This window comes from Capricornis sumatraensis, chromosome 9 (assembly GCF_032405125.1).
Source record: "Capricornis sumatraensis isolate serow.1 chromosome 9, serow.2, whole genome shotgun sequence".
NCBI classification, from domain to species: domain Eukaryota; kingdom Metazoa; phylum Chordata; class Mammalia; order Artiodactyla; family Bovidae; genus Capricornis; species Capricornis sumatraensis.
Window position 1 is genome coordinate 16,078,252 of NC_091077.1, and position 26,218 is coordinate 16,104,469.

General features: G+C 47.2%; 1 protein-coding gene across 2 annotated transcripts in view; it reads right to left on the bottom strand.

The window, feature by feature from the left end:
• INSR (insulin receptor) overlaps positions 1-26,218 on the bottom strand; it is a 143,089-nt gene that overhangs the window by 49,018 nt on the left and 67,853 nt on the right. For both annotated transcript variants that reach the window (XM_068981365.1, XM_068981366.1), the window contains exon 3: positions 2,902-3,223. In XM_068981365.1, coding sequence (XP_068837466.1) covers positions 2,902-3,223 — 322 coding nt within the window. The remainder of the gene's footprint in view (positions 1-2,901; positions 3,224-26,218) is intronic.

Below are 26,218 nucleotides of genomic sequence, written 5' to 3' on the forward strand. Positions count from 1 at the left end.
TGACCCAATGTTTGGGTTCTTTTGTTGGTTCTACAAATACTCACTGAGCACTTATCATGCGACAGATGATCCTCCGGGCCAGGGATAAGCAAACTACGGCCCATGGGTCAACTCCAGCTGGCCACCTGTTGTTGTAACTAGCACTGTATCAGAACACACCCACTGGGTTGAGTACCATCTATGACCATTATCACTCTATAAGGCTAGAGTAGAGTACCCACAGCCATATGGCCCTCAGAGCGGAAAATATTTACTATCTGGCCCTTTGCCAATGCCGGTTGTAAACCGCAGGCACACACAAGTGAACAAACAACCAACTCTCCCTGTGGGAAACCCACATGTCCTCTTCCAGCCAAGAAGTGGAGTCTGCTCCCTCACCCCTGGAATCTGGGCGTGGCCCTCGGAATTGCTTTAGCTGATGAGCCATGAGCACACGTGAAACAGCAGGGGCTTAAGAAGTACCTACACTGTTTAAAGCCTGCAGTTCCTGGCTACACATGGAGAGAGGCCCCAGCTGCCCATGCAGGGTATGAGAGGCTAGGCTGCACCATCCCATCAGAGCCGACCCATGCCAAGACACATAAACCTCCGGTCGACCCACAAAATCAATAGAAACCATAAATGAGTGTTGCTATAAGTTACAAAGTACCGAGAAGGTCTGTTACACAGCAAGAGCTAGCTGATACATTTCTGAAGCGCAGGGTCTCATTGGCAAAAATTCACAAACGGACAATGAAAATATCAGCTAGTGGTAAAGAGCACCAAAAGAGTTAAAGTGGAGAGATGCGCCAAAGAGTAGCCAGATGGTTAATTTGAGCGGGGTGGTCACACAGGAAAGAAGTCTCAAAGGAAGTGAATTTTAAGTTGTGATGCCCTGAGTGACCAGGAGAAACCCAGCCATGTTAAGATCAAGAGGCAAAGAATTCTAGAGGTGGGTAGGGGGTTGGGAGGGGGAAGGACAGGGATGCCCCATACCCATCACACACTTAACATGCACCCCAAATATCTAATACTCCTCATCTCACTGAAGAGCACCCTACCAGGGATCTCGGAGTGACCGTGGGTGGAATACAGTGAACCCACATGGGCCCGCAGTCCTCTGCTATAAAACCATGAAGAACTACTTCCCAGATAGAGCCACCAGAAAGAAAGAAAACCTATCTGGCCCCATTTGATATCAAACCACATAAGAAAACATGACCACACTGAAGTCTTCCACAAAATAAAAGCTTCAGAAGGAAAAAAAGTTTTTTTTTTAACTGATAAAGTAACATACTGCCATGTTGCGTGCTGGGTTGCTTCAGTCGCGTCCAACTCTTTGTGACTCCATGCGACTGTAATCCGCCAGGCTCCTCTGTCCATGGGATTTTCCAGGCAAGAATACTGGAGTGGGTTGCCATGACTTCTTCCAAGGGATTTTCCCGACCCAAGGATCGAACCCAAGTCTCTTATGTCTCCTGCACTGGCAGACGGGTTCTTTACCACTAGCAACACCTGGGAAGCCCTCAACTACTGCCAGAATGGGTCATAATTAACATCCCTTTCTTTCCCCTCTTTCATTCAGTAGAGGTCCCAAGCATCATGGGACAAGACATTAATTTCCTGGGGCTTCAATCCTGGGGCCACTGCCATCAGGAAAACATCAAAGGAAGTTGCTCTATTTTTCATATCTTTGTTATGATCAGAAAAAAAAACCCAACCTTCTTCTATTTAAAGCCAATGTCTTTTAGTGGAAGATGTTAATAGCCTTGCTTTATTTCAAACATGAAAACAATAAATAAATCAAGAGGAATATGGTCATTTTCCCAATCTTACTGATAAACTGGCCCCCAAAAAGAAAAAAAAAATAGCTCTGTCTGGAATGCAAAGGTGATTTATAGGAGCCTATTTTTGGTCCACAAAGCCACGTGATAGGTTTTATCAAAAACGAGCGAAACAAAACATACTGTACTTGCAGGTTTCACAAACACTCAGAGAGCAGCTCCTAGGAGCCAGAATAAAGGTTGTTTTCCTTCCCACCCTCCCCACCCAGGGAAATAAAATTTCCCACCAGAACACTCTGACTTGGCTCATTTCCAAGTCTGAAGAGGGAAGATGTTTTATGTAAGCAGGTCAGCTCAAGGCCCCTTGACGTGCATCTATCTCTGATTTGTTTTTGTGTTGTTTTGTGGCATTTTTTTTTCTCAGACCCTCAACACAAAAACCAGGAAATGGATTTTTTTTAAACTCTGTTCCAGCCCCAAGCCCCCAAAATAGCTCATCTGAGAAGCTAACAGCGTGAACAAAAAGTCTGAGGTGTGCGGAGGAAATCTGACTCACCCCTGGGGAGAGAAAACCCTGCTTTTTCTCACCCAAATAGTAGGAAATGGTTTGATGGTATTGTCCTTCAAGAAACAACAAAGCCTTGAGAATAATCTAGAATTGAGTCCTTCTTGCTTGCACTCCAGGCTAACCTCAGGACACGATCTAGACCCAGTTCGGAGAAAACACTTAAAAAATCTGAGCTCTGACCTGGGTTGTGATAGACAGTTCCATCAGTGGGAGCAGTCAGGCCATTTAAAGGACTGTATATGAAACTAGGGACTTCTGTTTCCAATGATAAGCCCAGAAAGCTTTCAATTTTTGGTATGCAAGATGCCAAAAATATTTACTATCTGGCCCTTTGTGAGAGAAAGGTCATTGTCTCCTTCTCCAAAGGCCAGTGCCCGAAACCAGGAGGCCAGAATGGCATCTGAGAGACCTAACTGTGTCACTCAGCAGCAGCAGCTTCCTCGCTCATAGCCAATCCACCCTAGCTTCTCACACAGTTTTAACAGGTGGTGCTACCAGCAACAGCCCCATGTTCCTTTCCCTCTTGACAACCTGGCCTCCGCCCCCTGGGAACCCACACTCAGGACTCACTTGCTAGAATTCATCGTGTACCCAGAGGGGCACTCGGGGACGCACTTGTTGTTGTGAATGACATACTGGTGGCAGCCTTGCCTCCGAGAGTTCTTGCATTTGTTGTGCAGGTCCTGGCAGAAGCTGAAGTTCACGCAGCGCCAGTCTTGGAAGTGGTAGTAAGGGGGCGGGCAGGTCTCCACGCACCTGCCGTCCAGGTAGAAGTTGCGACAGGCCACGCACTTTGTGGGGTCGTCGGGCTCTGAGCAGTTGCCCAAGCACTCGCTGTGGCAGCAGAGACCCTCAGAGGTGCAGCCATGTGACTTACAGATAGTCGGACACACTGGGGAGAGAAAGAAAACAGCTGGTCAACGGCTTTACCCAATGCCGCGACAGCAACTCGAGAGGAGGAAGTGCAAGCCAAACAAAATCATGTCAGCAACGGCTCACTTCTACAGCACATGTTTCCTGCTGGTTAGAAATACAAATTTCTGGACTTCCCTGGTGCTCAGTGGTAAAAAATCCACCTGCCAACGCAGGGGACTCAGGTTCCATCCCTGGCCCATGAAGACCCCACGTGTCAAGGAGCAACTAAGTCTGTGCTCCACAACTACTGAGCTAGTGCTCTAGAGCCCGGGAGCTGCAACTACTGAGCCCACTTGCAACAACTACTGAATCCCGGGCACCCTAGAGCCCACACTCTGCAAGAGAAGCCGTCACAATAAGAAGCCGATGCAGAGCAGCTACAGTAGCCCCGCTTGTCACAACTAGAGAAAAAGCCCCCACAGCAACAAAGACCCAGCACAGCCCAAACTAAATAGATATGTATTTTAAAAAATGCTAGTTTCTGATGTCCCACCTCCCAGGCATAACTCTTAACTCGTTTCAGCCCCCAAGCCAGTGATGTGTTCTTAAATGTTTAACAACTTCTTCATTGAGTAGGGTAGAGAACCTCTCGCTTTAGAGCACTGGCCAATTTCCATGGTGTAAATATTCCCACCAGGGTCCTTTTCAAGCCACCCCACCTAAAGTTACTGAACGCGAAGCCAGCGAGAGATCTACAGTAGCACAGCATTAAATAATACATCCAATCACACAGAAACAGTGGTGGCAAGCCACCTCAAAAGCACCATCATAGAAAAAGGTACTGGGATGATTAGGAAGTGCTAAGTACGAAGTATTTATTCTCTTTCCTTTTTAACTTAATTTCTTTAATTATAAGTTGATGTTATTTAAATTTTAATACCAGCTTGCTGGGAGATTCTGATTGACATATATACACCAGCGCTTCCCTGGTGGCTCAGATGGTAAAGAATCTGCCTGCAATGTGGGAGACCCAGGTTCAATCACTGGGTCGGGAAGATAACCTTGAGAAGGAAATGGCAACCCATTCCAGTATTCTTGCCTGAAGAATTACATGGACAGAGGAGCCTGGCAGGCTACAGTCCATGGGGTCTCAAAGAGTTGGACACAACTGAGTGACTAACACTTTCACTTCCACACGATTGATATTGTGTATAAAATAGATAACTAAGGAGACCCTACTGCGCAGCACAAAGAACCCTACTCTGGACTCCGTGGTGACCTAAATGGGGAAAGAATCCATGAAAGAGGGGATATATGTATATGTATAGCTGCTTTACCTTGCTGTACAGTAGAAACTAACAGGACACTCTAAAGCAACTATACTCCAATAAAGTTAAAAAAAAACAAAAAAGACTAGAAACAAACAAACAGAATTACCAGCTTGTTTAAGAAGCAGTCTGCACATTTCCTGAAAATTACACAATTGCCTCGAGCAAGTCTGCTCCTGCACATAGCTGCCATACTGGCATAAACAGATATATCCTGATCTACATTTTCTCCATTTTACAATGAGGAAACTGAGGTGAGAGGAGGTTAAGCAAATGTCCCAAAGGTTTATTTGTGCTTCAACGGACATTTGCTTACTCTGTTCCTGATGTTTACAACCTCTGTGGGAACACAACGGCCACAGAGTTTGCCTTTAGGCCCACGAGTCTAATGGAGGAGGCATATTCATTTTTTAAAAGCATAACTGCAGGGACTTTCCTGTTGTCCAGTGGTTAAGAATCCACCTTCCAATGCCAGGGGTTCCATCCCTGGTTGGGGAATTAAGATCCCACGCGTGATAAGGCAACTAAGCCTGTGCACTGCAACTAGAGAAAGCCTGCAGTCCACACTGAAGATTTATAATAATAACAATTCTTAAATTAAAAAAAGAAGTGTAACTGCACACACAGCAAGCACTGTGCCAAAGGTAAGTGGAGGTGGTATTTCTGCTGTGACCTGCAGGAGGTGATGAACGGGGCAGAGACTGTGCTTGGATTTCTATGCCTCGAGTTTCTTATTTGATGCAACTGAACTTGTCCACTCAAGGCTGGACTCCACTCTGGCGTTCTCCAGCAGCTTGTAACACACTCTTTCTCCTGGCATCTCACCACTCATGACTTCCTGATTACCCCTGATTTTGGTCCCTCAGTATCTGGCCTGGACCTCCACGACCAGCCTTCCCCTCCCAGGCTGCCAGCAAATTTGTTCCTGGACTGATGGTTCCTGTGAGGCCACAAGCAGAGCCTGATCCCCAAGGATGCCTTCTTTGCTCACTTCCCGCATAGCACAAAACACAGTTTGGAAGCTGGGACATGTTCTTCAACCCCAAATCCCCAGGCCCCTTGAGAGCTGCAGTGAACATTACGGCCCACGTGGACACCACCGACCAGACCCAGGGAACTTAAAAGGCCTCTGAAGCTACATTTCCACATGAAGATCGGTGTCAGGTGGAACTTTCTGCATTGATGGAAATCGTCTTGATCTGCGCTGTCCAACACCGTAGCCACTTCCCTGTGGCTGCTGAGTGTGGTTAGTGCAACGAGGAACAATTTTTTTTTAATTGTGGAAAAATATGCATAAAACTGACCATCTTAACCAACTGTAAGTGCACAGCTCAGTAACATTAAGTACATTCACATTGTTGTACAACTATCCCCAGAACTTTCTCACCTTCCCAAGCTGAAACTCTGTCTTCGAGAAACACTGACTCCTCCATCCCCTCCCCCAGCCCCTGACCCTCACCACCTACTTCCTGTCTCTACAGATCTGACTCCTCTCGGGACCTCCAATGAGCAGAATCAGACAGTGGGTGTCCTTTTGTGTCTGGCATATTTCACTGAGCATCACGTCCTAAGGGCTTCCCTGGTGGCTCAGTGGTAAAGAATCCACCTGCCTATGCAAGAGATGCAGGTTTGATCCCTGGGTTGGGAAGATGCCCTGGAGAAGGAAATGGCAACCCACTCCAGTATTCCTGTCTGGGAAATCCCATGGACAAAGGAGCCTGGTGGGGCTTCAGCCCACAGGGTTGCAAAGAATCAGATATGTATTAGCGGCTAAACCACAGCACGTCCTCAAAGTTGATCCATGTTGTAGCAGGTGTCAGAACCCCGATTTTAACAGAGGCAGAATTCCCATTGACAGCATCACCAATAGGTGCTTGCGTGCGGGTGTGCTAAGTCACTTCAGACATGTACAACTCTTTGTGGTCCTATGGACTGTAGCCCACCAGGCTCTTCTGTCCATGGGATTCTCTAGGAGTGGGAGTGGGTTGCCATGCCCTTCACCAAATGGGTGCTTGACTACAACTTAAAAAGGAGGAAAATGTCTATACACAATACGATGAAAATCAATCCTATAGGTCAAGAAGGGGGAAAATCCAAGCTTTGCAAGGGGTTCTTAGGCAAATTTTTCTGGAATTTTAATTCTCCTCAAGATTGTCACAATCCAAAGGTGTGTGTGGGGGCGGGGGGAAGCCATTGAATAAGAGATGTGAAGGGATTCCCTGGTGGTCTAGTGGTTAAGAATCAGCCTGCCAATGCAGGGGACACAGGGTTGATCCCTGATCGGGGAAGATCCCACATGCCTCGAGGCAACCAAGCCAGTGCTTCACCACTGCTAAAGCCCACGCGCCCTAGAGAAGCCGTGGCAATGAGAAGCTTGTACTCTGGAGCTAGAGAGCAGCCCCCACTCCCTGCAACTAGAGGAAGCTCGTGAAGCAGTGGAGAGCTGGCACAGCCAAACATAAATAAATAAATATTATTTTTTAAAAAATTACATGGAAAATTTGGAGCATCTGTACCCAAGTGCATCATCTGATTTTTCTGTGTGGATCCAGAAAGAACTAAGAAACTCTAACAGGAACAGGATGGAGTTAACCCACCAATGTCTGTGGAGGTTCTTTAGGGTTTCCATACCCCCCATTAGATTCTTTGTTATTGTTCAGTTGCTCAGTTGTGTCCAGCTCTTAGGGACGCCATGGATTACAGCACGTCAGGCTTCTCTGTCCTTCACTATCTCCCTGAGTTTTCTCACGCTCGTGTTTTTTGAGTTGATGATGCCATCCAACCATTTCATCCGCTGTTGCCCCCTTCTGCTGCCCTCAGTCTTTCCCAGCATCAGGGTCTTTCCAATGAGTTGGCTCTTTGCATCAGGTGGCCAAAGTGTTGGAGTATTAGAGTCTCACTTAATCATAATAAAGACTCCAGCAGGGACAGCAGGTAAGTAACATTATCTCCATCTCACAGAGAAGACTTTTTACTCAGCTACCCAGCAGGGCCAAAGCCATAACTTCGATCTTTTGGCTCTGAACACGATACTCCTAGGTTTAAACAATGAAACAGGCATCCACAGGGTCCACCCAGTCAGGAGGAGTGACCCCCATATAGTTCTCCACCCACAGGCATGCCACAAAGGTTTCTGTAAAGAACCCATGACGGCCTCAGTTTTCTTGTCTGTCAAATGGGGATGATAACAACCTCTTAACTCCTTCTCACACCTAAAAAAAGGGATGTGGGCAAGGCACTGGATTATTTGATAGGCAAGTGTAGGTTTGATGGCAGTTATTGTGGGCAATAGTATTCTCATCATAAGTAATAATCTGTCCACAGGAACCAAAGGAACTCAATGGCAGGAAGCAATCCAGAAGACGGACAATTATCTGGGCTCCATGAAGACTCCACCCTCTGGAAAAGCATACGTGTGAGCAGGAAGGAGTCTGTTTCCTGGGCTGGGGCTGCCTCTGAGGGTCAGCACTTCGGTTCAAAAGAGCTGTTGGCAAAGACCTACCAAAAACTTCCCAGACACATAAACCTTCCTGCCTAGACAATGCTAAGAAAAAATGACCCGAAGCTCACACACAAGGCCAGAGGCTGGCCACAGGGCCATTCAGTCTTCTTCCGGAGCCCTGCCTTCTTAGGGCTGAGAACAATTTCATTCTCCAGCAAAAGAGCGGGCGAGATTTTCCCACAGAAGGTCACAAAGCAAATGTTCAGGCCATATGTTCCGTGCCACAACAAGGGCACTCTGTGTGAAGACAGCCTCAGAGAAGACCTATGGGTACAAACACATTGCGTCCAATAAAACTTTATTTACAGAACCAGGCAACGGGCTGGATCATTTGTCAACCCCTTCCCCCGTGAAACTTACCTGTGATTGATTTACTGTTTCTGTTAGGGCCTCAACTCCAGAAAGCCAGATGTTAACATAGAGATGGATATATTGTAAATCATTTTTATCCCAGAGAAGAAATACTCTGCAATGATGACAGGTTTATTGCCCCTGGGACAGTAACGTCCTCATATCTAACTTTGTGATCCTGGTTTGTTTTTTTTTTTAAGTCGCTCAGTCGTGTCCGACTCTTTGCAACCCCGTGGACACTAGCCCACCAGGCTCCTCTGTCCATAGGATTCTCCAGGCAAGAATACTGAGTGAGTTGCCATTTTCTTCTCCAGGGGATCTTCCTGACCCAGGGACTGAACCCAGGTCTCCGGCATTGCAGGCAGAGGCTTTAACCCATTTAGTGATGACAAATGCTTTGGCTTTACCATCCCGGCTAGTGCCCTTGCTAAAGGGTTAAAAGTGCTGCCTGGTGTTCTTTTTGGTTTGACTGGTTGGTTGGGGGATTTGTTTGTTTCTTTTTTTGCATAAGAGTTGTGTTTTTTAACTTTTGAAGACTATACTCTGATAACAATAAGGCAGCTCTGGGTGTCTTCCATTCTGTTTCCAAGTACTTTATCTTATTTAACAGAAATACCACTGGTGGTTCCCCCCTACCCAACCCTCATCCCAGGCTGAATTATGAAAACCAGGCATTTGGCAAGATGAGAATGGAGGAGGGGTCTGACTCTCCCCTCCCTATTCCCCTTGCCCTGCCCCCGTTCATAGATACCAAATGAGTCCCCAACACACAGCAAACTCAACACACAGCAGCCCTGGCTCAAAATGTCATGCCCTCCCCTCCAAGCTGCTCCTTCCAGAGAGGATGGCAGTCTTTTCAAGAAAATGCCAAGAAGCCCAGGAGCTATGGACCTTCCCAGGACAGGTTCATGACTCGTGTGTAATGGAAAATCCACCCAGACCTCCCCCTTCCAAACACACATTTCCGTGTTCACCCATCTCCCATCCCCCACCCTCCCACCCTAGCTGCCTTGGGCTGCTGGTCCCAATATCCTCCCCATTCTCCCTGAAGTTTCCAAAAGCTCCTGGCCTCCAACTTCACTAGAGCAGAAGCAGCCACTACCTTCCTGAAACTTTCACCTCAAGTGGCTTTTTCACCCCACCTCACTGAGAAGATTGAAAAATGAATTCTAAACAAACCGCAAGAGGGCATCCTCTGATTGAACTTCCCGAAGTAAAGTGGAAGGCTCCTGACCAAATGACTCTTTCTCCAGAGAGAAATCTACAGAAATGCCAGTTGGGCTAAGACAGGTGATATGGGTGACTTCCCTGGTGGTCCAGTGGTTAAGAATCTGCCTTCCAGTGCGGGGGATGCAGGTTCAAACCCTGGGTGGGGAACTAAGATCCCACATGCGATGGGGGCAACTAAGCCGTTGTGCCACAACTACTGAGCCTTGTGCTCAAAGCCCACATGGGCCACAGCTACAGCCCGCAACTGGAGAAGAGCCCCCACGACACAACAAAGACCCAGAGAAGCCAAAAAAGAAAAAGAGAGAGAGAGAGAGGAAGGGGTGGTATGAAGCAAAGGAAGCAGGTGCAATTTGACCCCAGTATATCCACCGCTAGGAATTATCCTGCAGACAAGAGAGCATACGTGCACCTAGATGCCTAGACAAGGATATTCTGTACCCTCCAGGACATTAGCCATTGGGGTTTACAACAGCAAAAGCCTGTAAACAACATGAAGGTCCAAGACAGGAGACTGTGTAGATAAATTAATGTGGATCAAAGGGATGGAATAGTACACAGTTGTGAAAGTGGAGGCAGCTCGATGTATTTTTACGCTGGAATCACTTCCAAGATAGCATTAAGGGGGAAAAAGTATCTAAAGAATATAGCTTGTTAGTGGGAAAAGGAAAGAGACATACATTGTGGGACTCTGAAATAGACAGCTAGTTTGGGAAACAGTTTGGTCATTTGTAAAGTGAAACATATACTTCTGATCCTTACCACAGAACCTAGGGGGTTAGCCAGGTGAGGTGAAGAACAAAGCATAAGATTTAGGTTCACACAAAGACCCGTATGGGAATGTTTACGGTGGCTACGTTCATCATCATCGCAAGTTCAGTTCAATTCAGTCGCTCAGTCGTGTCAGACTCTTCGCATGAACCGCAGCACACCAGGCCTCCCTATCCATCACCAACCCCCAGAGTCCACCCAAACCCATATCCATGGAGTCGGGGATGCCATCCAATCATCTCGTCCTCTGTCGTCCTCTCCTCCTGCCCTCAATCTTTCCCAGCATCAGGGTCTTTTCAAATGAGTCAGCTCTTCGCATCAGGTGGCCAAAGTATTGCAGTTTCAGCTTCAACATCAGTCCTACCAATGAACACCCAGGACTGATCTCCTTTAGAATGGACTGGTTGGCTCTCCTTGCAGTCCAAGGGACTCTGAAGAGTCTTCTCCAACACCACTGCTCCACTCCGAAAGCATCAGTTCTTCATCGCTCAGCTTTCTTTATAGTCCAACTCTCACATCCATACATAACCACTGGAAAAACCATAGCCTTGACTAGATGGATCTTTGTTGGCAAAGTAATGTCTCTGCTTTTTACTATGCTTTCCAGGTTGGTTGTAAAACTGGAAACCAAACTAAATATCCCTCAACTGGGGAATGGATAAACATTGTATCTCCATACAATGAACTCTAGAGAGCAGTCAAAAAAGAATTAAGTCCCAGTCTCCCACCATCACCACCCCTTTCCCCCCTGGTGTTTATACATTTGTTTTCTGTTTCTGCTTTGCAAATACGTTCATCTGTACCATTTTTCTGGATTCCACATATACGCGTTAATATCTGACATTTGTTTTTTCCTTTGGGATTGACATATATACACTGCTGCTGCTGCCGCTGCTGCTGCTAAGTCTCTTCAGTCGTGTCCGACTCTGTGCGACCCCATAGACGGCAGCCCACCAGGCTCCTCCATCCCTGGGATTCTCCAGGCAAGAACACTGGAGTGGGTTGCCATTTCCTTCTCCAATGCAGGAAAGTGAAAAGTGAAAGTGAAGTCGCTCAGTTGTGTCTGACTCCTAGCGACCTCATGGACTGCAGCCCACCAGGCTCCTCCGCTCATGGGATTTTCCAGGCAAGAGTACTGGAGTGGGGTGCCATCACCTTAGTATAAAATAGATAACTAATGAGAAGTGAAGTGAAGTTGCTCAGTCATGTCCGACTCTTTGCAACCCCATGGACTGTGTAGCCCACCAGGCTCCTCCGTCCATGGGATTCTCCAGGCAAGAATCCTGGAGTGGGTTGCCATTTCCTTCTCCAGGGGATCTTCCTGACCCAGGGATCGAACCCAGGTCTCCCGCATTAGAGGCAGACGCTTTAACCTCTGAGCCACCAGGGAAGCCAACTAATGAGAACCTACTGTATACTACAGGGAAGTCTACTCAGTGCTCTGTGGCGACCTAAATGGGAAGGAAAGCCAAAAAGAAGGGGGAATATATGCATACATGGGGCTTCCCAGGTGGCACTAGTGGTAAAGAACTTGCCTGTCAATTCAGGAGATGTAAGAAACGCAGTTTCAATCCCTGGGTCAGGAAGATCCCTAGAGTAGGAAACCCACTTTGGTATTCTAGCAATGGCAACCCACTCCAGTACTCCATGGACAGAGAAGCCTGGCAGGCTATAGTCCATGGAGTTGCAAAGCACGTGACTGAGCACGCACACACACACACACACACACACACACACACACGTATTCATATAGCTGATTCACTTTGTTGTACAGCAAACACTAACACAACATTGTAAAGCAACTTTACTCCAAAAAAATTTTTTTTTCAATTTAACTGCTGATTACCACAACACGGAGATGAATTTCAAACACATCATTTTGAGTGTAAAAAGCTAGTCTCCAAAGATACACATTCTATGATTCCCTTTATGTGACATCCTGGGAAAAGCAAAACTATAGGGACAATGGACACATTAGTGGTAACCAGGGGCTGGAACTGGGGAAGGCTGACTGCAAGCAACAGAATGAAATTTGGAGCGGGGGGGTGACCAGACCATCGCATATCTTGACTGTAGTGGTGGTTACATGACCATAAAGAAAAAAGCGTTAGTCGCTCAGTTGTGTCCGACTCTTTGCCACTCGCTGGACTGTAGCTCACCAGGCTCCTCTGTCCATGGAATACTGGAGTGGGTGGCCATTCCCTTCTCTAGGGGATCTTCCTGACCCAGGGATTGAATCCGGGTCTCCTGCAGTGCAGGCAGACTCTACCATCTGAGCCACCAGGGAAGCCCAATAATCAGTCAAAATGAGACTTCCCTGGAGGGGGACTTCCAATGCAGGGGGCACGGGTTTGATCCCTCATCAGGGAACAAGGATCCCACAGAACATTACACTGAAACACATGAATTCTGCTGCATGTAAATTGCATTTTCAAATGAGAGGGAAAGAAAAGGATGAATGGGACATATGTCCCCCTGGAAGGGACACAGGAAATGTGCCCCATGACTTCTTGTGGAAAAGAAAATGTGGCTGAAGTAGAGGGTGCGTACGGGCATACTCACATACACGCACAAGCTGATTTTTCATTTTCCCTATGTACGGGTACACCCTTCTGAATTTGACATCTATTTAAAAATACATTTTTAGTATAACTGAATCACTTTGCTGGACACTTGAAACTAACACAACACTGTAAATTAAAGACACTTCAATAAAAATTTAAAAATAAAAGTACATTAAAAAAACTCTGCTAGATGATTAAGAAAGGTTTTTGATCCATTATATCATTCTAGTCACACATATTCCTCTAGTGACTGTCAGAATAGCCGACAGACAGCTGAGAGAGCTTTACAAAGTTTTCTCTTACGATCTTTTTTTGTTTTTGCCTTAGTACAAAATCAACAATCAAAGTAACTGACTACCAAGTGTTTTCTGAGACTGGAATCTGGACTAGGAACAGGAAGCAATATTATTGAGGACAAGCAACATTGGGACAACGGATGAAATTTATTTAATAGATTGTGGGTTCAAATATTGCATCAGTGTTAATGTCCCGACTTTAAACATTGTACCACAGTTGTGTAAGAGCATTTTCTTGTTCTTAGAATATAACCCCCAAGGAATTAAAGGCAAAGGAACAATACACCCGCCTGCCTCTGACTCTCTGATTCAGGGAGGGGAAATCTCTCTCTTTACATATACATACATATATATATATATATAATGTGTATACATAAATCCACGAGACAGATAATAAAATCAAAGAGGTAAAACTAGTGAATTTGGTACAGTTCTTGAGGCTTTTCTGTCAACTTGCAAACTACATCAAAATTAAAAGTTACCAATTTATATCCAAGCAAGGTTAAAAGCTGGAATAGTGGGACAAAGACCGAGAGGTAAATGACTTACTTTTAAAAATACACCCACTTTTGGTGTTTTTGCCTTTCTAAGTTCAAATCAATTTGGTTTTTCTCAATTAAGGCATTATGGGAAAAACAAAAGTTTTTAAAAACCCCAGTATTAAATTTTTCCATATCACAACGTATGTTAATAGCATTTTGCTATATTGCCCTCCTTCCCGAAGCCTCTAGTTAAAAAAAAACAACTCGATTTATTATTCCAAAAATTACTGCTTTCCAGAAATTTCCAAACGGAACAGTGGCGTCATAGACCGTCGGACACATTAACCACAGGGCCCGGTGGCCCTCCCTGAAAGTGTGAATTTTATAAACTCCTTAAAGTCCATCCTATGACTTTCTCCCTCGAGTCCGCCCCAGACTCTGACAGCGGAGGTTCGAGTCCCCGAAGCCCCCGGGGGCGGGCAGCACCTTCTCGGTAAATTCCTCCCTTGGAATCCAGTTGATTTAACGGTGGGATAGGGGGACTGAGTGACTTTTGACAGGTAGGTGGTCAACTGTCCAGACGTCCTTTCGGGTCTGCGCTCCTTGAGAAGCCGCGACCGCAGGAGCTCGCGTTCTTGAAGCAAAGAAGCTCCCCCCTCCATTTTCCTCCTCCGACGATGCCGCCCCCGCCCGCGCGAGTATCTTCCCAGATGCGTTTGGAATCGAGTGGTGGAGCTCTTCGCAGAAATACGGCGCGTGAAGAAGAAGGCGGAGCCTCATGGGGCAGGCGAGAGTGAGTTGGCGGGGGTGGGGGTGGGGGGGGTGTTGGCTCCCCGCTACGGCAGCCTCAAGATTGGTTGGTTCCAAACATCTATGCGTGCGTGTGTGTGTGTGTGTGTGTGTGTGTGTGTGTGTGTTCATGAGGGGCGGACCCACGGTGGGAGAAGTGTGTGTGTGTGTGTGTGTGTGTGTGTGTGTGTGTTCATGAGGGGCGGACCCACGGTGGGAGAAGCCCCGCCCCCCGCAAGCGGGCTGTAGCAGAGAAGCACAAAGCCCGAGGTGCGCTCCGCTCCGTGGAATCCGGGCCGGGCGGTGGCGGCAGCCGCAGCGCCGCCCTCGCGCTCAGCCAATGGGCGGGCGTGCTGCTGGGGCTCTGGCCCCGCCCCTCGGGCGCGCGGGGCTCGGCTCGCCCGACTGGCGCTCTGGCTGTGACCGCCGCCGGGCGGTCCGCGCCGGGGGCCCCAGGAGGGGGCCCCTTTCGAGGGTTCAAACCTTGCAGGGCAGGCCCGCAGAGGATGGAAGTTTGGAAGAAATTAAAGAAAAGGAGAAACCGAGTGTGCGGACCGCCTCGAGCGACCGCCGGGTGGCTTGGGCTGCGCGCGGAACTGGGCGTGTGCCCGGGAGGAGATCGGGTCACCGCGTGGCAGGCAGCGCCCGGGATGGCCGAAGGGGGCCCTGGCCCCAGACCTGACTCGGGAGGGGCCCAGAGAGGGGCATCGGCTCGCCAGGGTCCAACAGCAAAATCTGCCAAATTGGGGGCTAGGGGGGTGTGGCAAGGAGAGTCCGCACTCTTCTCGGACCCTACCCTCGAGATTTCTACCCTCCACTCGCCCAGAATACCGAACACCATGCTCATAAATTACATTCCTAAGAAGACTTACAAGGTTTGTTTTCGGAGTGCCCTCCGACCAATGTTCCCTCTCGCTCCCACATTTGAAGATGCCCACCTATGCTTGCCTGGGTTTCCCCGGTGGCTCAGAATCTTCCTGCAACGCGGGAGGCCTGGGTTCGATCCCTGGGTTGGGAAAATCCCCTGGAGGAGGGCATGGGAACCCACTGGAGTATTCTTGTCGAGAATTCCATGGACAGAGGAATGGAAGGCTGGCAGGCTACAGCCCATGGGGTCGCAAAGGGTCAGACATGCCTGAGCAACTAAGCACGCAGCACACCTTTGCTTGCAATTCCTGTAGACCCAAGCAGTGAATGGCCATTCTCTAACGTCCTCCCACCCCCACCCCATTCCACGTGAATACAGTTTAAGATGTATATTCCGTTTGCTGAATACAACATGCAACCTATATCAGTTAATAAGCTCTTATTAACACTATTATTCGAACAACCACCGCCATTATAGATGGAGACACTGAAGCACCTACGGGCTGCCATGCTAAATGCCAGTTCAGCTAGCAAGCAGCAGGGCCAGTTGGAATCCAGGTCTCAGAGAGACTAGGACCAGGGTGCGGTACCATGGATACACTGCGAGTTTAATTCATGGTGTTTCTTACTCTTGCCCACCTGGATTTGGGCCCTTCCTGGCACTAGGTTGCAGAAAGGGATGGAGACATTATCTCTTCTCTCCTAGGATGCACAAAAGAGACAGGCAAGCTAGGAGAAAGTGAAAAAAGTGAAAGTGTTAGTCAGTCTTTGGGACTCTGTGGACTATAGCCCACCAGCCGCCTCTGTCCATGGGATTCTCCAGGCAAGGATACTGGAGTGGTTGCCATTCCCTTCTCCAGGGGATCTTCCGGACCCAGGGATCAAACCTGGGCTTCCTGCACTGCAGGCAGACTCTTTACCTTCTAAGACACCAAGAAAGTCCTGAGAACGGCAGGTTTATTACTGCATCTGTCGAATTACTGCATCCCAGTGCCAGGCACACATAGAAGGTGCACAGTAAAACTCACAGGGGAGAAAAAAAAAAAAAGTGGAGGCAATCCGGTGACTGGTTTATTCCAGCAGGAGAGGGACAATACATGCAAATGTGTGAATCATCAGGGCTGCATTTAAGTATAAAGAGTTCAGAGCTGATGGAGGGCAAAGTACAGAGGAAAAGGTGTGGGACACCGGGCCAGACATGACAGTTAGGGAGCCGAGGGGCTTGGACTTTGTATCGCAGGAGGAGCCAAAGAAGGGCTTCAGCCAGAGAAAGGTACCACCAGATGCACACTCGGGCTTCCCGGGTGGCTCAGATGGTAAAGAAGAATCTGCCTGCCAATGCAGGAGACCTGGGTTCCATCTCTGGGTCAGGAAGATTCCCTGGAGAAGGGAATGGCTACCCACTCCAGTGTTCTCGCCTGGAGAATCCCATGGACAGCGGAGCTTGGAGGACTACAGTCTGTGGGGTTGAGTGACTTTCACTTTCAGATCCACATTCAGGGTCAATGTTCTGGCTCTCTGGTAGCTGGATAAAGAAGACAAGAAGGAACAGGGAGAAAGAGGCTGACTTCTGAAGCCATCAGGGGAGGTGGGGTTATCAGGCTTATCAACATGGATGACTCCCAAGTCTCCACCTTGGGCAGGTGCACAAGACTCACAAGAAGAACCAAGAAAAGAAGCTAGGTAGGTACTCAGACTTGGACCATCTGAATCTGCGGGGTGAGTCCAGGATGTCAGGGCTTCTGCACGTGACTGACTGTGTCTCCCACTGCTAAGTCGCGCCTCAAAGCAACCTCCCCCCACCCCACCCACCTGCTCTTTAAAACTACTCTTGTTAAACTGCCTTGTTTGTTATGGATATTTTGGAAAATTTCCCTCATGTATATATGTAATCCATATATATTTTAGGCAATTAACTGTAGCAATGACTTTTTAAAAGTTACTGAGTTTTAGCCTACTGCTTCTTGAGTCAATGTAACTTTTACAGGCTATTTAGAAATTAACAACAAAAGAGCACAACGTATGAGATTCAGGCATAGCTGTTCTTAGGGGCAAATTCAGAACTTCAATTTCTTATGAAAGGAAATGACTAACTTAAATTCCTAGTGGCTCAGTGGTAAAGAATTTGTCTGCCATGCAGGAGACACGGGTTCCATCCCTGCATTGGGAAGATCCCCTGGAGAAGGAAATGGCAACCCACTCCAGTATTCTTGCCTGGGAAATCCCATGGGGTCACAAAAGAGTCAGACACAAATTATCAACTAAACTAAAAACTTAACGTAAATAAGATGAGCACTTAAACCAGTAATGGTTATTTTAATAATATTTTGCAAGTTATTTATTACCAGAGCTGGCTTTATACTCTTTTCATGGGTTTTGTTACATTTCGATGTTCTGTCTTTATTTTATTAATGTATACTTATTCTTTCCACATATTTTTTCCCTTAGTTACACTATAGTCTTCGTGCTAAGATAGCACTGCCCAATAAATAGTCTGCATTGACAGAAAAGATCTGTACTGTGGAATTTGGTAGTCACTAGGGAAGGCAATGGCACCCCACTGCAGTACTCTTGCCTGGAAAATCCATGGACGGAGGAGCCTGGTAGGCTGCAGTCCCTGGGGTCGCTAAGAGTCGGACACGACTGGGCGACTTCACTTTCACTTTTCACTTTCCTGCATTGGTGAAGGAAATGGCAACTGACTCCAGTGTTCTTGCCTGGAGAATCCTAGGGATGGGGGAGCCTGGTGGGCTGCCGTCTATGGGGTTGCACAGAGTTGGACACAACTGAAGTGACTTAGCAGCAGCAGCAGGGGCTTCCCTGGTGCCCGAGATGGTAAAGAATCGGCCTGCAATGCAGGAGCCACAGGTTTGATTCCTGGGTCAGGAAGATCCCCTGGAGAAGGGAATGGCAGTCCACTCCAGTATTCTTGCCTAGAGAGTTCCGTGGACAGAGGAGCCTGGCCAGCTACAGTCCATGGAGTCACAAAGAGTCAGACACGACTAAGCAACTAACAGTACCACTACTAGTCATGTGTGGCCACCCAGTGTTGGAAACCAACTGATGTGACTGAGAAACACTGATTTTGCTGTAGCTAATGGCACCCTACGGCATATTGCAGCTCTAAAAGGTCCAGTTTTGAAATTGTCAGTTCGGTTTGTTTTCTAATCAGTGAGTCCCCACTAATTTATTATTTCCTTCTTCCTGGGTAGATTTGCTTCGTTATTCATTGTCTCATTTCTCTGATTTCTCTACTTAATCATTTAAGTCTGTGCTCACATCTCGCCTGTCTTCTAAAACATCTATCCTTGCAGTGTTGAGTTCTGCCTTTGACCAAAGTTAAGAGTTATGTTTTGTTTTTAATTATCACATGGTAGGAGTTTGTCTTGAATGTTTGTTTGGTTAAGCTTTTAAAAACTAATTTCCAGTTACATTTACTTACGGCCAGAGATTAGGCAGTTCAATGTCTGCTTTTTGGAAAGTATTGGGTTTTTGTGTGTGTTTTTTTTTCCCCTTGAGATTTAACAGATGATTAGATTTTCTAAATATTCCAAGAGCACTTTAAAATGTGTATTGTTTGCAGAATACAAAGTCCAGCCCATATCTGTTACCATGATCTTATTAACCATATTATTCAAACTCCTTGTTGCTTAATTGAAGTTTATCTACATGATCAAGGCTCTGTTTGTATCTCCCCTGAGGTTTCTTAATTCTCTTCTTTCCTGCAGTTTGTTCTCTGAAGTTGGTTCTAGGCATACCCGACCCTCATTTAAAGATGGTCCCTTCACTTAATGCAAAACCTGTCTCCTTCTTTCCTTGATAATGCCTGCTACCTTGAATTCCATGCATATTTTTCTCGTTGATATTTGCCCACATATTTACGTTTTCTGTGTCGTTTCGGGAATTAGGTATAACCATTTTCTTTCTTTTTTAAAAAAATCAAAGTAGAATTAATTTACAATATTGTGTTAATTGTTGCTGTTGTTCAGTCGTAAGTCATGTCCGACTCTTTTTGACCCCATGGACTGCAGCATGCCAGGCTTCCCTGTCCTTCACTATCTCCCCGAGTTTGCTCAAACTCATGTCCATTGAGGCAGTGATGCCATCCAGCCATCTCATCCTCTGTCGCCCCCTTCTCCTCTTGCCCTTAATCTTTCCCAGCATTGGGATCTTGTATAACCATTTTCTAGTGGGGAAAAGTGAGAGAGAGAAGCATAGCATCCATGGGAACAACGGAGTGGGAATGAGAAATGTCACAGTCTGAAATCTGTCACTGTGGAAGGTCTGAATTGCAAGGAGGGTTTCCCCGGGGACAATCTCAACCATAAAAAGGTCCATTCATATGACTGATGGCTTCCCAGTAACAAGAACATGGTGATCTTGAATAATGTACAGGTCACCAGAAGCCAGTTTCCCGGGAGCTGCTACACCCATGGGCTGGCAGAGTCTAAGCAGAGTGACAGGGAAGAGAGAAAATATCCTCAACTCCTAAGGGACAAGAGTAAACAGGAGAACGTGCTGCCTTTCTGTGGAGACACCGAGAAATGGAATCATTCGTCAGAATGAAAAAACACCTATTTTAAATTCCATCGTGACCAAAGAGACACAACACTCGACTCATTTCCTTATTGAGTTGGTTCTTGAAGCCAGCCTGGCTGCTTTATTTTTTCCATCTAGAAGCTCCATGTGGCGTGTTCCATTCCAGGAGCCCAGCAGGTATTCCTGGGACTCCCCCGTGTGTACACTTCAGACACGGCTCTTCTATTAGAAAAAGATGGAGTTCTTCAATGCAGATGGGGGGGGCACCCATTTCCTGCCCATGTTTATTTTGACTTATGAAAAGAACGTGTTTGTCCCTTTGCCACTGGACCCTCAGACTTTACTGGCTCTTTGGATCACTTTGCAGCCCTCCGTCTACCTGAGTAAACACCTTGTACACCTGGAACTTCCTGACTCTGCTTCTGTTTATGCTGCCAAGCCCCGGCACACACCTGGGAGAAATGCATGAAGGAAATTAAAGCTGTGTAAATGCTTGTCCGACTCGGTGGACAGGAGTTTGAGCAAACTCCAGGAGATGGTGATAGACAGGGAAGCCTGGCATGCTGCAGTCCATGGGGTCACAGAGTTGGACACGACTGAGCAACTGAACAACAACAGCAAAATACTTGTCCATCCAACTGGATGCAAGGTACTTCTAAGAACATTCGAAGAAAGATGAGTAGCATTTCCGCTCTCAAACGAAGTCCCCTTTTGGGGAGAAAGCTCATTGATAAGAAGTCTCTTTTACATGCATACGGGACCATGGAGGAATTTTCTTTCCCCACCAGGATCAACAGCAGCCACACCCTCGCTCTCCAGCCAGTATTTACTCACAGGTAGATTGTTTTCCGCACCATGGAGATGTCCTAGAAAACCCTTTGACCTTTACAGACAGGCTCTCTGACTACGAATTCTTAGTTTCTTAATTAAAAAGTTGACTAGGCAGCAACACCCTCCGTGTTGCCAAACCTATCACCATCTTCCTTCTAGGTCCCTGGCTCAACACAACAGCTCTGAGCTCCTACACAGTGGCAGGCAGCATCAGAGCCCTGAACACAAGACTGAATAGAACACACACAGTTCCACCGCCTCCTGGGGAGACAGACAGAAATCAGTGCCCCAGCACAAGAACGTTTAGTTACAAATCAAGAACATTTTGTAACAAACTGTGCTGATACTCTAAGCAAATTCACAGCAGGGCTGGAACACGCCTAACCTGTTAATTTCCTCAGATTATTCTGCGAAAGCAAAAGTGTTTTCTTTCTTGCACTGAACAGCCAGGGAGCCAAATTCCACCTTCTGGCTGAGTCTTCTGCCTTGCCTTAGTCTCCCTTCTCCATCTTTGTCGTGTGATCAAGCTGATAGAGAGACGGACCGTCCACCAAGCACCCTGGTCCCTCAGCCTCCAGGCCTGGGATGGGGAAGGTGTGATGTGCTCAGATTGTCTCAATCTGGTCTCTCAAGGCTCTCCCACCAGACCCGGGATCTACAGCTTCACGTCACCCTGCATGTGGAGCACAACGAATCATGGAGTCAGGCAGACCTGGGTTTGGAGTGGAAGCAGCCACTTCCTGGTCACATGACTCTATTTTCTGTGCTTTGGTTCCACCATGCATACGCAGGGACAGTCTTGGTACCTTGGGCTCTCTTGGGCATCAGACAAGATAATGTATGAAGTGTGCTTGGCACAGCATCTGGACCCTTGGAGGGTTTTCAAAGGTGTCATCAGCACTAGCCACAATTCAGCAACAATTTCAGGTATCTGATCACTCAGTCTGCTTCGTAAAATAGCTATAACAGTCTCCGACATGGGATGGGGGAGGGGCATTGGATGGATTAACTAATCAAATTTTTTATTGTTTATTTATTTATGTGATTGGGTCTTAGTTGTGTCACAAGGGATCTTTAGTTTTGGCACTGAAACTCTGAGTTATGGGTGTGGGCTCGAACCCGGGCCCCCTACATTGAGGGCCCAGAGTCTTAGTCACTGGACCACCACGGAGGTCCCATAAGTGATCAAATTTAAAGCCCCCAGAACATTTGTTTCCTCCCCGTTGAGGTGTTCTTGGGGGAAATTGTGTTCATCATCACCTTTGCATGTTGCTCTTCAAATCTGCCAGGTATGGGGGGAGGGACAGATTGGGACTTAGTATCACTGTTGATCTTGACTGATGGTTGACCCTGCAAATCCAGCGTGTCACTGTGCTCCATCCAATTTAACAAATGCAGTGCATACATACCTGCTCTTCAGGCAGCCCCAGGCCAGGCATGGGAGGCAGCAAGGAATGGGCTGTCCCTGCCCTCCAGGAGCCCCACAGGCGAACTCAGAAAGGTCCCAGCTGAACACCTCTACATGTCAATCCGGATCCAAACCCACAATCTCTGCACATACCCATCAACCCCACACTGACCTCTTGCTCCAAAGGAAATAGCCTAAAAGAATTGTCCAGGGCTCTGAATAAAATATTACTCAGCCACCAAACAAAAAAAGAAAAGAAACTGTGCCATTTGCAGAGACATGGATGGACCTAGAGACTGTCATACAGAATGAAGTAAGTCATTAGGAGAAAGACAAATACTGTATATTAACACATATATGTGGAATCTAGAAAAATGGTGCAGAGAATCTATTTGTGAAGCAGAAATAGTCACAGAGGTAGAGAACAAACATATGAGCGTCAAGTGGGGAAGGGGAGAGGGGAATGAATTGGAAAATTGGGACTGACGTGTATACATTATTGATACTATGTTGTTGTTATTATGTTGTTATTATTCAATCCCTAACTCAGCTCTGACTTTTTGGGACCCCCATGGACTGCAGCATGCCAGGCTCCTCTGTTCTCCACCATCTGCCAGAGTTCGCTCAAATTCAGGTTCACTGAGTTGGTGATGCTATTTAACCATCTCATCCTCTGCCGTCCCTTTCTCCTTTTGCCTTCAATCTTTCCCAGCATCAGGGTCTTTTCCAATGAGTCAGCTCTTCAGGTGGCCAACGTATTGGAGTCGCAGATACCAGGCGTAAAATAGATCACTAATGAGGACCTACTGTCTAGCACGAGGATCTCTACTCATTGCTCTGGGTGACCTACATGGGAAGGAAATTTAAAAAACAGAGGGGATATATGGAAACGTTTAGCCGATTCACTGAGCTGTACAGCAGAAACTAACACAGCATTGTAAGGCAACTACACTCCAATAAAAACTAAAAAAAAAACAACACTCCCTCTGCTCTTTCTAAAGCCCAGCTCCATCGTAAAATAACTGCACTTCCCAGGGATATCTTGATGGCCTCTGAAACCACTTGGAAGTTTCTAGAAGGGCTCACCCACAGTAGCAGAACACTAGGGCTTGAAAGGGAAAACATGGGATGCCCAATTTTCCTCTCAAGAAATCAAGCTTTAATAGCCTCCTAGGGAAACCATAATTGGAGGGCAATGGGATGCATTCCTGCCTAAGGCCTGTGATTATGGAACGCCGGGAAAGGTTGAGAATTGGGGCCACGAGCAACTTCGGGCTCAAACTAAGACAAATCTGACCCAACACAAGAGGTATAGCTTAGACCCTTCACGTACAAACATGGATACCAAAAGAAATCTGGATGGGGGGGCTTGGAGCTTGGAAAGAAAGAAATTCTCACGCAGAGGATCAAAGCTGAACTAAAGCACAGGTCTACCAGTTATGGGTCCTCACCCTCTGCTAAGGAAGAGAGCGTGGCAAGGAGCTGGGTCTTGAACGTGGAAAGGGATTTATGATGAAGACCTGCCTCCACCCTCTTCCTGCCCTTACACTCCCTAGAAAACCCCACTGTGTTTGGCTCGCAAACTTTTGCTTCTTGGGACTGATCTAAGGAAAAGACAACACACCCCACCTCTGAGACTTTGCTGATCCTGGGCCACATGAAGCTAATGTAGCTGCCAGGAAGAACTGTGCACTGGACGCTCTTGGGTTTACTCCTCACCCCTGCTCCCACCTCACCTTGACGTTCCCACTTTGAAATCTGAAGATCAAAAGTGCACCTTTGGGCTCAAATAGACGTCCTCCTGCAACACACCCTGAATTTCCTTCCTAGCTGTTTCCTTGGCAATCCTCATGCCCAGTTGCCCATTATTCACAGGGTTCCACAGGATAGAAGGATAAAACATAATGCATTTTTCCTTTTGTCGGGGCCGGGGTGGGGGGGACCTTGGAAAATTAAACAGCAGATATCCAAATAGAAACTTTGTATTCAAATTAGGGGGTCTCACACCCACACATGTATGCGTATTCACAAACATCATAACCTTGACCAGGTTTGGAAGACAAGTCCCACATGTATGAAAAACCAAAGGTCAGAGCCATGGAAATGGTGGGGGGTGGGGGGCAAGATATATGTTGGCCCACTGGTGCCAGAAGCAGCCAGCCCTCCAAGAGCAAGGCGAGGAGGCAGCTGCCAAGCTGAGGGAGGGTGGTCTAACAGAGGGATGGGAGGCAAATGGTCCTTACACCCCACTTGGGATTCTATCAATATTCAGGCCAGGGCATGCCAGTGGTTAGAAACTAGGCCATCAAGTAAGATCCAAGGTAGGTTCTGTGGCTCCCAGGCTCCAAGCTCCTGGGTAAGTGTCTCAGCCTCTCCAAACTTTGGTTTCCCCTTTCGAACTGATAAAATGGAAGATCCCTAGGCACTCACTTTATAGAGTTGCTATGAGGTCCATTCTGTGCCTCAGTCATGGCACAGAAAAACCAAGCAATAAAAACCTGTTCCAAGGAATTCCCTGGTTGGTCCAATGGTTGGAACTCTGCACTTTTCACCACCAAGGGTCCAAGTTCAATCCCTGGTCAGGGAACTAAGATCCTACAAGCTTCCCAGCACAGACAAAAAAAGAAAAAAGAAAATACATTCCTTCAAAATCCCCAGGCAACCTCAGGGCCTTTGCACGTGCTGTTCTGAGCACCTAGAATTCACTCTGCTCCCCAGGGCTCCCATGACAGCTTCCCCTTCCTCTTCCTGGTCTAAAGCTCAAACCTTAGCCTCGGACCCCTCTATTCCAAAGAATAAAGAGGTTCCATTTCCCCAACCTCTTTATTCTAAAGGAGACCCTCTCAGCTCACCCCATCTTGTCACCCCAACATAATTCCTTCCAGGACTTACTGCCACCTGAAATTAAAAATACCGTGTCCATCTCTCTGTGGATGTGTTTACTACCACCAGGCCCACGGGAATGTGGGCTGTAGGAGAGCAGGCACCTTGCATTTCTGAATTCACTGCCAGACCCCAGAGCCCTGCTCAGATGAAGAAATGCACAAACAGTAGCTGCTGCTCCTAATGATGTCCCCATGTGGGCTAATGTTCTGCCAGCCCACAGTCACAAACCTGGAGGTGACAAAAGTGAGGTCTCCCTGGCCATGGGCTGGGCCGTGGGGCAATGCCACATTGTGACTCATTGTTACTACTATCTGAGAAGGGAAGGATAGCCCTTTCTGCGCCAGAGCGACACAAGCATTCCTAAAAATCACCACACTTATGGGGAAAAAGAGGTTAGGACCACAGTGGGCAAGGACATCCTCAGTGGCAGATAATAAAACAGGAATCTAATTTTTTTTAAGAAGAGTAACAGTTTTACACATGTTAAGAAATACACAGCCAGGCTTCCCTGGTGGTCTAGTGCTTGAGAATCCATCTACCAATGCACGGGACATGAGTCTGATCCCTGGTCCAGGAAGATCCCACATGCAGGGGAACAACCAAGCCCAGGCACCACAATTACTGAGCCCCCTCTGTAGAGCCCACGAACTGCAACTACTGAAGCCTGTGCGTGCCCTGGAGCCCATGATCTTCATACAGCACTGAAGACCCAGCAGAGCCAAAAGTAAATCGATACATCTTTTCTAAAAAAGCAAAGAAATACACAACCACAGCAAGATATAAGACACTTCACTTTGAAAGAGTCTGAAGTTTACTCGTGCAGAAGTGGGTGTTGGAGGTTTGTAGCCTGGGTTGTTGTTCAGTTGCTAAGTTGTGTCCAACTTTTTGTGACCCCATGGCCTGCAGCAGACCAGGCTTCCCTGTCCTTCACCATCTCCCAGAGTTTGCTCAAACTCATGTCTACTGAGTCAGTGATGCCATCCAACCATCTCATCCTCTGTCGCCCCTTTCTCCTCCTGCCTTCAATCTTTCCCTTTATCAGGGTCTTTTCCAGTGAGTCAGCTCTTCACATCAGGCGGCCAATGAGTGATGGTGACAAGACGGAGGGTAGTCTGAAATTGGATTTCAAGTCAGAAACACAGATGCGGACAGTGGTGGCTCATAACCCAAGAAGGGCATCAGGGGAGCTGG